Here is a 14,054-nt window from a genome sequence, read left to right as displayed (position 1 = left end):
TAAAAGAAGCATCAACAGGGTCAAAGTTACAAGTATGTTTAATATTTGGACCGATAAAGCACAAGATAAATAATGAAGATGGTTAGAATATTTCAGTGCCTTCTTGTGATAATTGCAATAAAGTGACCATTCACTGATCCCCTTTCTCATCTTTCTTTTCTGTTACAGTCAGAAAGTCCAATCCCCCCTGCAATAACAAACAACATGGTAACCAGGGTATGCAACCAGGCAAGCTGCTAGGAAAGCCAAGTGCTCCAAAGTGAGAGCACACTCCAAGTGAGTAAAGCAGTTAACTGCTGTCTTCTTTTGGAATGAGGGGCAAAAGGCAGTAAGTGAAGGAGTTTGAAAGGTTTAGTTTTGCCTCAATAAAAAACTAGAGCAAATGTTGAAGTGTCAATGTTTCACAGATCCACACTCATTTTCTAGCCAGTCTTCTTTAATTCCCAAACCAGAAAGAAAACTAATTTAGCAGCTGACCTAACATTTTGCTTAGATGCACACCACTGTCAGCCTACATCAGAAAGATGGCTGGTATTCCTCTTACAGTGATCTGAGCCACCTGCACAGACAGCTGCAGCAAAGCCGCAAGGAGTCTGGGAGTCACGGCACTTCAGAAACGCTGATGAAATTCTTTAGGAAAGCAAGTATTCCCAAGCACTGTTCCACTGTTTGTTGCTTTTGTGTATCAAATGCCAGAGAGCATTTATGTTTATTTTTATATGTAAATTCTCAGATATTTTGAAGAGTATCACCAAGCACTTAACCAAGTAGTAACATTATTACATCTTTTTCCAGAATAAAATAGCTGAAAAAAATGGGAAAATGTGATTTTTACAAACCTACTTAGAAATAATCCCAGTTTTAAGCTTTCTGTAGATCAGTAATTGACAAGGGTAACAAATTCTGCACGAGTCTGGATATATTCATGGCATGGGTTACTACAATCTACTGACTCATTTCAGACCTCAGAATTTCCTTCCAGCTTGAATTAGCTCTGTACTGGGACTGAAGACATACTTACCATTTTGTAGGAGTGGAATATTTTTAACCAGCTGATTGGTCCCATTTTTCAGCTCTACACAATTTTAAGATTATTGGGATAGCTCTGTGTACTCCCATAGCACGCTTTGATTCCTTGTTGCTGATCATTTTTGTAGCATAATATTTTACTCAAGTATTCATCCAGCTTATTTTAGGCTGTACTTCAGTCCAGCATATTTATGAGCAAAACACAATATTAAATGGAGACAAGCCAATAAAAGAAACAGCTTACTAGAATTTCAGTTGACTTTGTTAAAGGAAATTATTTTAAATTAATGTGGCTACTGAACTCTTGCCATACTTGACCTCAGAAAATATATTCCTTCTAATTTTTGCTGTGAACGTTTATTTATTTAAGCTAAACTCCAGGTCTTGAATGGTGACCATAAAGAAGTGTCAGATTTCCTGCTACTATTTCGTATGCTTTTATTCTAAACAGGGGCAAACAACACATGTTTGTTGCATTAGCATTACACTGCCAAAACATCACTCTTAAATGAAATCATCTATGTATTTTTGGTAAAATCTTATTTAACAACTTCCACCCTGCCAGAAACAGAGTTTAAACAAGGCTGTTTTGTTTTCACTGAGCAACAGTTTGGTCACTGGTTTACTAGATGGCGCTCAAAACATTTTTCCATATGCTCTTCTCAAAGAGAATCTGACTTAAATGTGGTTTACCTTCACCAGTGAATGAAGGCTTTTTTCACCAAACATATCCCAGAGGAAGGTCAGGTCTTCCTGGCTGTCCACATGTGGCTGCAGCTGGGCTGGCAATGCAGCCAGCAGCTCGTACAGACCTATAAAATGAAAATAAAACACAAAGTGTGATCTAGGGTGATCTCATTAATTTCACTTAACAGTTCTGTGTAATTGGCTGCCTGGAGCATGTCATTTTAACTGAAGAGGGAGTCTGGAGTATCCAGCACAACATTAACTTGTAGAACCAAAAGGAACATTTAGAAAAAATTACTAAGAAGCAAGTATTAACAGTGTACTTTTTACCTTGTCATAGTTGTCAAACTTCTACATCCCTATATATTTATACAAGGTTATTCAGAAAATTCATAAAGGTTTTGAGTAAAGGACAAACCCAGAAAAAAACATACATTCCTTTGCTTAATCGTTATTCCATTTCCCTTGATGTTAGCCAAAGAGTGAAATGAGTCATGAATAGGAAAAACTTCCTTAAAAGAACAGAAACTGGATAGGGTGGTCCATTAAAGAAAGGTTCGTGGTTTTTCTAAATATTTCTTGCTAATATATTGCTTAATATTTTTTTCAATCCTGTGTTCAGCAAGGATCCACAGCAATACAAAAGCAGCTTCTCTGTTTTGCAGGATTCCACTTTTAAAAACAAAACCAACACAGTTTTCCCAGACACACATGCACACAGAAATATTTCAGTAACATTTTTAATTTGCAGGTATTTGAGATTCTCTCTAGGGCTAAAGCAATTGCTGTTCTCAGTTATTTGTGGCACACCTCAGCAGCGGTCTCCGAGGGGCAGACAGTAGCACACTGTTCCACAGTAGCGTACAGCATAAAATATCCATCGTGCACACAGGCCATCGATGTGCTGTCCAAGAAATGTAGCAACAGTGTTTGCAGCAGTCCTCTTTAGGGAGGTAACCTGGCATGAGTTGATATCAATTCATAGCACATGTTTAATTTTCCAGTGGGATTACTTGGGGTAAAAAGGACAAAATGCCTTTTTCTCCCGTCTGCTGTCTACAAAAACACCAACAGTCTCCTGGGATCCAAGATACACGGTCCTGTTATTATTTTTAGTCTGAGCAAGTGCTGCTGTTCATCACAAGAACAGATTTACAACATATTCTACTGTTAAAAGAACATTGTTGTAAATTACTGGATATCTATTGTTATTATGCTTATTATCTCCCTAAAACTTATGATTTAGAATATTTAGACTATTTATTAGAAAACATAATTCCACAACCTTTTCAGGTAGTATATATCCCTTTCAACATTACATATAGCACCTTTGGGTTCTGATTATTTATATTTTCATCTTTTTACTGCCTCTTGGTAAAATATTCTGGGAGAAAACCTTCTTTCCAGATACATTCTTTTTGTGCTCCAAGCATTTTTTGGTGCTTCACATCAATTTCTCTTAGAATCCTGCTTTTATTTAAATCTGTTCTTGTTTCTGCTTCAGAAATACCGCAAAAGAAGACACAACTCAATCCACTACAATTTTGCAGACAGAAAAAAAAACCAATGACCATCAAGCTTTTCCTAGCAAGATACAATCATTAATCGACCTGACAGCCAGAGATCTGAACGGGACTTGTGGCTGCAACTACCCAGCTTATTAGAACTTCAAAACTTAGCAAAAATGGTTGTTTTATCACACAATTTATGAAAACAGTTTAACTTAGAAAATGAAAAAAATTATTTTGTTTTAAAATTTATTTAGAAAATTTTAAAAATTTTTTACACTTGGCCACTTTTGTTACTATAAACATATTTACCTCAGCATAACCTGAAGGTTGTCAGAAAATGGAATAGAAATTTTCAGTGTAAGCTTGCACTGTGGCATAACTGCTTAGGGACAATTCCTCCAAGTCATTCACAAGAAGGAAAACAGTAACTTCAGCCACTTCCTTCAAATAAAAGGTGTGTAACAGAGTAAGCTTTCTTTTCCTTGATCCATCAGATCTGCTTAAATTCCAGATGTAATCAACTATAAAACTATTCTCTCCTTGTAACTTGCTCCTCAACGCTTTGATAATCAAATCCCTAGTGAAAAATAAAATGAAAGTTAGTATTTCCTGATGGATTAACTGTTAGTGACACAGGGGGAGACTGAATCTGCCCATAATGAGAGTTTGGTTTTACACACAAAAATCCCAGAGAAAAACCCCACCTGCCAGCACTCCAGGAGTGCTGAATCCTGCAGGTGCTTACACATATGAAGGTTTCACATCCAGCTCAAAAGTTTCTGTTAGCTTTACTAATTTATACAGCCCTGAATTGCCCCTTCCAGGGAAACAGGTGTCCATGTTCCTAGTGTGCTATTCCAGCTTCAACAGCAATGCACCCAGTCTGAGCAACTCCCCTGGGAAGTGGAGACAGTTAGACAGGTGCTGACTGATTTTATCCAATATCAAAGCCATGCCTCTAGTTCTTCCCTGCTTTGGCTCTAGAGTCCCGTGTTTATAGCTTTCAGTCAGAAGGAAATGAGAATCCAGCCCTTCTCCACAGCAATGGAAACTGAGGACCGTGCCATGCAGCGTGCTGGAGAACACCACGCTCTTGCTCTTCAGACTCCTCCCAAAATTGAACACTATGTAGCCAGGAATTTAAAAAACAACTCCATCGAGGAGCCAAGTAAAAATCTGGCAGGAGGAGGACTGGGGAGAACAGAAGACAAAGATCTAGGCCTGTCTAAAGTTAAATTTGTGTGATTACAGATCACCTGACTCAGCTCCAGAAGGCAATGGCAGAAGAAGGTGCTAGCATCTGTAAAGGTTTACCTTTTCTCTTGTTCCTTCTTGTTCCATCTGTTGTGCATGCTACCACAGAATCAAGATTTTTCAGATGGACATTCCGATTTTTATATATTAAGAAATAAAGTATATGGATCTTCTACACACATCTCCAAGTAAAATATGATTTTTCTTTGTGTCTAAATTATATGAAATGTGTTGATGTTATTCATTGCACTGTGAAACAGTGAAAATTGTGGCTGGCATGTGACTTTACCAGCCCATGGCATATTAAAAGAAACTGCTTTTGTGATATGGACAGGAATACAATAATTTGTCACGTTAGTCTAAACTGGTAACGAAGTTGACACCAATATATTGGCAGCTACACACTGGCCTAATTTTACTTACCAAATCTGAACAATTGTCACATGCATCTTTCCTACATGTGAAGGGCAGTAGCTCAAATTCCTGCAACCCTATAAGATCTCACTGTACAGAGATGCTCCCACGCAGCCATAGAAATAATCTGAATTTCATAGTAGAGTCAACTTCAGTTCAACTTCAAATCTCCTGCAAAACTTCTAAGTAGTATGTCACGTGGCCAGGGGCCATGGAAAAAAGTTCAAGTTTAACAATGGTTTAAGTACTGCCAGGTTGTTAAAACCAGATTTTTTTTAATTGTTCCAGTAGCAATTATGTAGTCTGAAGGGATGCCACACTGAACACTTTTGATTTGGTCTCAATTTTGATGTTTCTGTTGAAGTGCCACCTTCTTGAGTAATATGGCATGCATGGACCTCACATTTTTTTGGAAGGTGCCCACAATGTAAATAAACACAACCAAGAGCTTTTCAAAAAAATGTATCTAGAAGTTGTTAAAAAAAATAAAAGCTAAGAAAAAAATGCTTCTGTTTTTAATGCCTGATGTTGGCACTACTGTGTGGAATGTCTTGCAAAAAGTGTATAATAAAAGCAAAAAAAAATTTGCTTTTATTATAAGCTGTTGCCATTCTACTTAGGTTCTTGATGGTTTTTTTTTAGTCCAGTTTGCCTAAGTTTAACCAGCATTTATTTATATTCAAAAGAATCATGCACCCATTGGAATTTACTAGTACCAGAATACTTCAGGAGTCAAAATTCAGTAAACATGACTTACACAAGAAAAACTAATTTATTTTGATTTTTAAAAGTAGTTCATTTATTGCCAGAAGACCTGAGCATACAAATAAAAAACCTAATTATGTGATTAAACATGGAGATGTAAGACAATTATGCAATTTTAAGAGGGGAAGTAATTCCTACAGCTCAGGGGGAGGAACACTGAGACTCATCAAAATGTAATCACACCTTAAAGGGTAAAAGTTAAATTTCAACTTGTTCTTTCAACATACTTGAGCAGTTACTGTCTTCAGTGCATCTTCAGCTTTTTCTAAAGTTAATTAATACAATTTAGTTTTATTTAATCTGAAGACCAAAATGTAGAAAATGCTAATTCCAATTTTAAAACATGTACAGTAGATTTGCTCGTGCAATCAGATTTAAGAGTAAGAAGCAATGGAAACCTTTTAAATCAAAAACAACAGGACATAAAAGATTTTTCCAGTTTTAGAAAATTGCTTCCTTTGTAGTGTTATATTCTACAGAAGACTGCTTGTTCCTAGGAAGAGAATAAATGGCTAAGCAATTGATGAAATTGTTCCCGTACTGAACCACTCACACTGCAGATTCCAGATGCTCTACATTCTTGACATCAGAATGGAAAAATTTACTGTTAGTCTAGAGAAATTTAATATCACCATTCTTGTCATATCCTTCATAGCTTCATTATTAGGACAAGTCTGTGGAAGCTATAAACTAGTGCTAAATGATAAAAAATATGGTCTCTGCGTTCCATCACTCTTGCATATTACAAGAAAACACCAACTTTGTTTTGGTTAGCGTAAGAAAAGAAATGGAAACATGGATGTGGCTTTGCTTTCATATGCTAATTAATTTCCTGAATTAGCATCCTGAACAATGATGCCAGGCTTCGAATCTAGAATTTTTACAGCAACTGAGGGATAATAAACACTAAAGAACATATATCTAAAGGCCCAGAACAACACTGTAAAAATTTATTGTATTAATAAAATGGGACAAACCAACCTTTAAATTTTCCACTTTGTCAAAGGTAAAATAATCAGCACCATTTGCTGCCATTTACAACAAGCTAACATTTTTTCACATTTAAACTGCACTTTACAGTTCTACGAAGGCTCAGACATTTGCCTTACACACAAGCAAACAGCATTGCAGTAGAAGCACTCATTCTGACATCCTTGCTGTTGAATAACAAAATTGGTCACTAACACCACATACTGAAAATTATTTCATTCTGAAATATGAGATTTGTATTTACACGCAGGTTCAAATAAAAATATATGCAGTATGTCTGTATATTAGTATGGACACACTGCACTATCCTATCAGACTCCAGCTGTAAAAAGACCACTATGTGCTCAAATTTATGTGCTACAAATAATTCTTGTTTTATGTTCTCTTAAGTAATTCCACTGAATATATCTGAATATATGGGCTTGCTGACACTACAAAAACTTAGAGTAACAAATTTTCTCTGCAGAGCTAGATGGATTAATTCATTCCAGTAAGCACTTCTTTAAAATTTTGCAGTTTAGTGTTTCTACAAAAAAAAAAAGAAAAAAAAAAAGGTTTTTTTTGAAGTACAAAACACTGAATACCTACATAATCACAACATGTAAGTGATCCGCATCTTGGGAAAAATATCTGTTTTGATTTATTTGCTAATCCACAAAAAAAATAAAATGCTGAAATCCTTACAGATGGCAGAGCAATAGAAATGTTGTATATTTTTCCTAATAAAAATAATTTTTCAGTAAGTGTCCTCAAAGAACAAGACTGCATATTCATAAGGGCAATAGTATTTTAACTTAAAAGTCGTACCTAATTTTTATTCCTCCAAGCCATAGTAAATTTGTTAGCCCACCTTAAAACAATGTTATGACAGAAAATGTTGACCGAGTAATCATTTAAACCCATCGCTTTTAAAAAATATTATTTCCTTAAAAATGGAAAAGTCTTTAGTTTTGGAACTTGGCTCCCGGAGCTAAGGAATATGCAGTTGTTTGAAACAGTTATTGGTCTTTTAGGATTTGTCTCAACATGTGTATTTCAGCTTTAACATACTACATACCATTAACGTTCTGATGGGAGTTAAAGAGGTGATCTCTATTTGCATCCATACAGGGCAAGACTTGCTGCAAAGTTCCTGCTTGTATGGCTCATCCAGGCTGTTTCAAAATCAAACCCCCTCAAAAACATAGTTGCTAGACACTGTGTCAACATGGATATTTTCAAAGTTCATAAAATGTACTTTTATGAGTATTCAAAAGTCCACCTATTATATGCAAGAATAACACGTACATAAAACTGATTTAAAGTGACCCATCAAGGACAAATTAACAAGCAGCTTGTGGAAAACTCATACAAAAATTTGATATTTAAAAAAACAAAACCAAAACACTGTCTCCTCCAATGAAGCCTGCATACTGTGGCACCTTGAATAACCTTGACTAATTGACTGGTCCTTTCCATAGACATCAGCTTGGCAAGTCTTCAGTATTTCTATCTAGATCTTCATCAGCCCTAGAGCAGGCAATAGCAAATACCTGGCAGGCAGTCTGGAAAGAACTCATTCCAGCACTAGGAAGGCACCGGGCACACTGGCCATGTTTTAACCCTTTAGTCACAGTTTACAAGGTTACAAGGGACTTTGCACTGGGGAGGGGCAGCAAGGACTACTAAACATAGCATTTTACATTTGCAAAAGGAAGACACAATATCTCTTTAAGAGCCTGAATAAAGACTTCTAACTATAGAAACCAACACTATTTTCAAATCAGCTGGGTCTAAGAATTATGGAAAAACTGTTTGATTATCTCAACTTCTCATGGTCAAGGTACATGCTGATCACGTATCTCATACAAGATATATTTGTCATGAGAGTAGAAGAAAAATTCCTACATTCCTAGGCAGTACCGATTCCTGAAATCAAGTCAGTATATCATTTCAGTGTTATTATTCACTGTAGAACCTAGTTTAGGATTTAACACTCAAAACAAGTTATACCATTACACAATCAGTCATATACATGCAGCCATATACACTTGATATAAAAGTTTATAGAAGAATATAGAAATATACACAAATTTAAAGAGTCAAGTATATTGACAGACTGAGAAAGTTGGGGCTGTTCAGCCTGGAGGAGTGTGTGTAGAGACCTCCAGCAAACTTCCAGTATCTGAAGGGGGCCTACAAGGAAGGTTGGAGAGGAACTCTTTGTCAGGAACTGTACTGATAGAAGGAGTAATGGTTCAAACTGAAAAAGGGGAAATTTAGGCTGGTGTATGGAAGAAATTCTTTGGGGTGAGATTGGTGAGGCACTGGAACAGGCTGCTCCCAGAAGCTGGGGCTGTCCCAGCCCTGGCAGCATTCAAGGCCAGGTTGGATGGGGCTCTGAGCAACCTGGTCTAGTGAAAGGTGTCCATGCTCACCGCACGGGGCTTGAAGTTAGATGACCTTTAAGGGTCACTTCAGCCCAAACCATTACATGATCTTATATCATTACCTTATTTTGAAAATAAGTTTAGGAAAGTAAACTATTTTAAATAATTAAATTATTTCATTGTTTATCTGTAAGACGAATATGTTGCTTTCTGGTATTCTTTGTGTGTGTTGGTTTTTTTCCTAAACCATTGTGTTATTAAAAAAACAACCAATTTTGAACCCCCGTATTTCACAACAGACAACTAACAGCTAGCAGGGAAGTTTCTTATTACCTCTTTGTAGCAATAAATTGCCTTTTGATTAAGAGGTTTAGTTCTTTTAAATCAGCCAGAATTTGATGTGATATTGGGCTGAGAACCACAGAACCTTCTATCTGACATTAAATGCACACAGTATTTGTGCAGAGCCAGCAGTACATTCTGCTGGCTAACCTGGATGCTTGAACAGCTACACTTGAGGGGGACAGTTTGACAGTCTGCTCTCAGCAAAGGACACCTGCCATCACTAGAACTGTCAACAACTTGTGTAACTACAGCTTTTAGTCCAACAAACAGAGCCATATATAACACAGTCTCTGCTCCAAACAGTATAGGCTACTGTACTTTCAAATTTACTAAAAACTATACATGGTTCACCAAAAAAAAAAAAAAAAAGGGTGGGGTTAAAATTGTTTCAGCAGCCAGTCCATTTGAATTTAAATGTGTCAAAAAACAGTATTAAAGAGTTTACTATCAGTAAATATACTTACACACATTTTCTGATTCCACACTACTGAATTGGTCTAGCATAATATAGAATATCAACATAAAACAGAACAGTTTAGAGAAATTTCATTTCACTTTGAACAGATTTTCCAAGCCACCATAAATGTGTTGATACCAAAATAAATACCCTTTCCAACACCAGCAAGTTGTATTTTTAAAAATTAAACCAGATTGCAATTAAAGCAAGCCATAATCTCATACTTTCCCAAATCTTGCAAATTAATGTTATCCTAAAAGCCACTTAATGCCTCTGGCAGATGGAGACAGGAGAATGCAAGGATAAAATATTGGCTTTATTTATTAATTCAGTATAAATTCTGCCTCAGCTGTCATATCCATTTTCATGAATATCTGGCCATACCTATGCATTTCAATGTGCTGAGGAATTAAAATAGCTTCAAAATTGTGAAGCCAAAGCATTTGCACACCACACTTGCTGCAGCACACCTATACCTAAAGTTGTAACCAAGAGCGTAAAGCAGGCGAGTGAAGGCTTTCCCTCTGCTCTGTTTCCAGCACAGGATGCCGGTGGGGAAGCAAAGGCACTTTGGAGCAGGAACCGATGACCCTGCAAGCCTTTGCCCTGGCAGCCTCCAACGGAAGAACAACTCCCAGAAAACTTTCCTTCATTGCTCTCCTAAATTCCCTTTCTCTTCATCTCGTAACAATGAGGCAGCCAGATCTTTGGCCACCATTTTATGTTGCTGTGTTCTTTAAACAGGCTGTAAAAATAGAACTCTCTGATTTTTATCTCCCTCCGAATCCTGAAAACTGGGTTGAAAGGCTAAAATTAAAACTTTTGCACTTCCACTATAGATGTTTCTGATATCCCCCTTTCAGTTTAGCCAACTACTCAGTTTTTTCTTCATATTGTTACTTTTTTTACTCCACCTTTTTATCCTTTTTTTTATCAAATCCTCTTAGAAAACACCATGTTGGAACTGACAAGATGATGAAAATGCATTACTATAATAGTAAATAAAGAGAAGACATCTATATGAAAACAATAAAAGCAAGATAGGTTCTTTTTATGTTCAGCTGACTGCAAAATTGTCTTTGAACTTCCCACTGCTTGCAGTGGTCTCTGACCATTGGGAAGTCAATCCATTGAACTATTCTAGCAAAATATCTCTGCCAGCATTCAGCATATCCACATCAACAGAATGCAGCTTCAGAGGTTGAGATTAATTCTAAAGAAACACAGAATACACTACTAAAAATGCATTTTGGAAAAATAACTAACAGTGAGAACAGATTTCACATATCTGTTTGGTATTATTACAAAACAGAGATGAAAACACAAAAACCAGGAATATTTTGAAGGCCACGAGAACTTAAAATTTGGGTAGTGACAAAGGTGGGGTTTTTTTAAAATTAAAAACCTAACATGTATTCAGTTTTGCAGTCCCATAATACCGAGAAAACTCCACTATTTGGCAGAATGCTCACTCCTTTATGTGCTCAAGGAGAAACAAACATAAGCCCTTGCACATTTTCTCTAATTTACAATATTCAAATCCAAGAACTGCTTCTGACTTTCACTGTATATAAGCAATCTCACACAGTTTTACTTGGTGCCTAAACTTGGCCCATAAATGTGATTTTCCTGCTGCCAACACATGAAACAAAAACAAGAAGTCTGCTTTGCACATTCATGCACTGGTTTCTGAGAACAAACAGAAAAGCATTTTTAAGCTTGTCAGTTAAGCAAGCTTGATACAGTGTTGGGAGGAAAGAAATCTGCAACAAGTTTACGATGTTTTTCACATTAGAACAACACTTAAAGCATAATGATGTCATCTTGGCTCCACCAAAGTCAGCAACAAAGCTGCCATCTACTACTGTGAAGCCAGAACTGCAATTTTACACCTTCCTAAATATACCAGATAAGTGAATGCCAGATCTCCAGATTTGCTTTACCTGCAAAAACGCAAGTCTTCTCGCTCAGTCTTCAAAAAATCTGTTTGATGGGCTTGCACACAGAGGGCAAGCAGACTTTAGCAACACAGAAACTGTTGAAAGCTTCTGACCCAGCCTGAAGCATGAGCTCAGCCTTCCATTCACGCTGGTTGGTTTAAGATAACTTTGACATGACAATGAAAGGACTATAAACCTTAGGGGTCACACAGATGTTATACACAATGAGCAGCTTTTCAATTATTATTATATAAAAATAGGTTTTCTATATGGCTAATGGAGCGTGTAAGAGAAAGAAGCATCTGCACGTAAGCCTTTGTCCTCTCTCTTTAGATTAGTGAGGAAAGATCAGTCTGGCAAGGAATAAGACTGATACAGTGACTTTCAATTTAATCTGAATAAATTAAAACAAACTTTTTTTTAAAATATTGAAAATAACGTGGCAATGATTTTGATTTATCATAGCTTAAAGCCTAGTAAATGCCCCTCAAAATAGATTTAAAGAGTCATGGCTTGTGTTCAGTAGAAGATACGGGTTAAAACATGGAAGGACAAAAGCAGGTATATGAAGAAAGCAGCTGCAAGCACCACTTCTAATAGAAGCTGTTGACAAAGTAAAAGCAAAGTAAAATGAACACAATCAGGTAAACGTTTAGTCACATCAAATACAGCCCATCATGAATGCTATCCTGTTATTGACAGTGATCTGATACTTCAGGCTATATAACAAAAAAATTCAATTAATGTTCCCATACTGGTGACTGAATGTCCAGTTGTCTGTGACATGTGACTTTTGATATTCACAGATGATGCATTTCTATTTACAAGTCCTCACTGAATTCTTTCATTTGCTTTTAAATCCAGGTTTACGTTTATTTCACTCAGTATCTAACAGACACAAAATAGGGTGCATTTTGTCTGATTGTACTTACAAAAGAAAGTTTTAGCAAACAGACTGAACAGGGTTACGTCCCTACCCTAAAGGTCCCACTAAGTGATTTACCAAGTCCTCACTGCCCCAGACTGAACAGTTTCAACTCGTCACATGTCACAATACCAATGTGTGCAGGCAGGGTTAGAGGAAGAACAGAGGTAGGAAACATTTTATGCACATCACTATTTTCTAATCTAAGAGTGAAAATAACAGTAGAAAAACAGGACTACAGTTAGAAACCACCTGTATCATAGGCAGGGTAGAAAGCACAGTTTGAAGTAACAATCCCAAAAATACTTCAGTGCATATCAAGCCCAACAGAAATTATTGTAAAGAAAGTGGATTTTTTAAAAAAAATTCTCTTTTCACTCCAAATGTAAATCTTTATTTAGAGAAACAACTTATAACTTGAGGTAGAAAAAAAAACCTTAATAATCAGTATTATTTAACAGAAAGATATTAACTATGTGTATCATGCTTTACTATAAATGTCATGGGACAATGCAGACACTTGAGTTTTAACACAGATCTTAATTATTAAAGGCATGTTTGCATCACCATATGAATTAAATAGCACAGTAAAACATGCTTAAAGGCATTCTAACCCACAACACTTCAAAATAGAATGATGTTCTATTTTTGAAGCCTTTTTCTTTATTCAGAAACTATGTCCATGGCTATTACTTTTGGACATATTAACAACCTTTAAAAATAAACAAGTAGTTATTTTTTTAAAAATTCAGGCAAGTTTTGAAAGGACACAAAAGGGTGCATGATAAAGAAAGCACAGGTCCAGGGTGAAAAATTAGCCCAGAGTAGACCCTGACATATCTTCCAAAACTCAGCTTTAGCATACTGAACAGGTTCAACTCACTTATTTCCATGAGGAGAGGGAGAGAAAAGAAAGGTATGCAGAGATAGGGTTTGGCAAAGTCATAGTCAAATCCCTTAAACACAGGAATAGGGAGACAAAAAAAGCATATAAAACCAAACAACTCTCCTTCCCCATGGCAACAAATAAACAAACGCACAACCTAATTGTAAAGATTAATATTGTCATCTAAGATAAGTTTTATGTGTGGGGAAAACAAAATCACTGCCCTGAACAGTCTACTAAAAATAAGAATTAAATGCAGTTCCTTATATACATACTTATACACATATTTTTGGATTCCTGACTTGAAGTCTCCCTCCTAATTTTCCAAATCCTGCTGTTACTTCTTGTGCATAAAACTATGTGGCACAGGGGTGGAAAGCAGGGATCTTTGTATATGATCTCAGCTGGATCATCCATTTTTAACAAACACTCTCAAGCAAAAGTACTAACAGTTATCCCAAACAAAGGGATAAAAATACTGT

The 14,054-nt window shown here is 36.3% G+C and overlaps 1 protein-coding gene across 5 annotated transcripts in view; it reads right to left on the bottom strand.

The window, feature by feature from the left end:
* Nucleotides 1–14,054, bottom strand: part of MPP7 (membrane palmitoylated protein 7) — a 154,174-nt gene that overhangs the window by 97,945 nt on the left and 42,175 nt on the right. For all 5 annotated transcript variants that reach the window (XM_033063136.2, XM_033063153.2, XM_033063144.2 and 2 more), the window contains exon 4: nucleotides 1,723–1,841. In XM_033063136.2, coding sequence (XP_032919027.1) covers nucleotides 1,723–1,841 — 119 coding nt within the window. The remainder of the gene's footprint in view (nucleotides 1–1,722; nucleotides 1,842–14,054) is intronic.

This window comes from Catharus ustulatus, chromosome 1, assembly GCF_009819885.2.
Source record: "Catharus ustulatus isolate bCatUst1 chromosome 1, bCatUst1.pri.v2, whole genome shotgun sequence".
Classification (NCBI taxonomy): domain Eukaryota; kingdom Metazoa; phylum Chordata; class Aves; order Passeriformes; family Turdidae; genus Catharus; species Catharus ustulatus.
The sequence above is the reverse complement of the archived record's forward strand: the minus strand, read 5'-3'. Positions and strand labels throughout refer to the sequence as shown.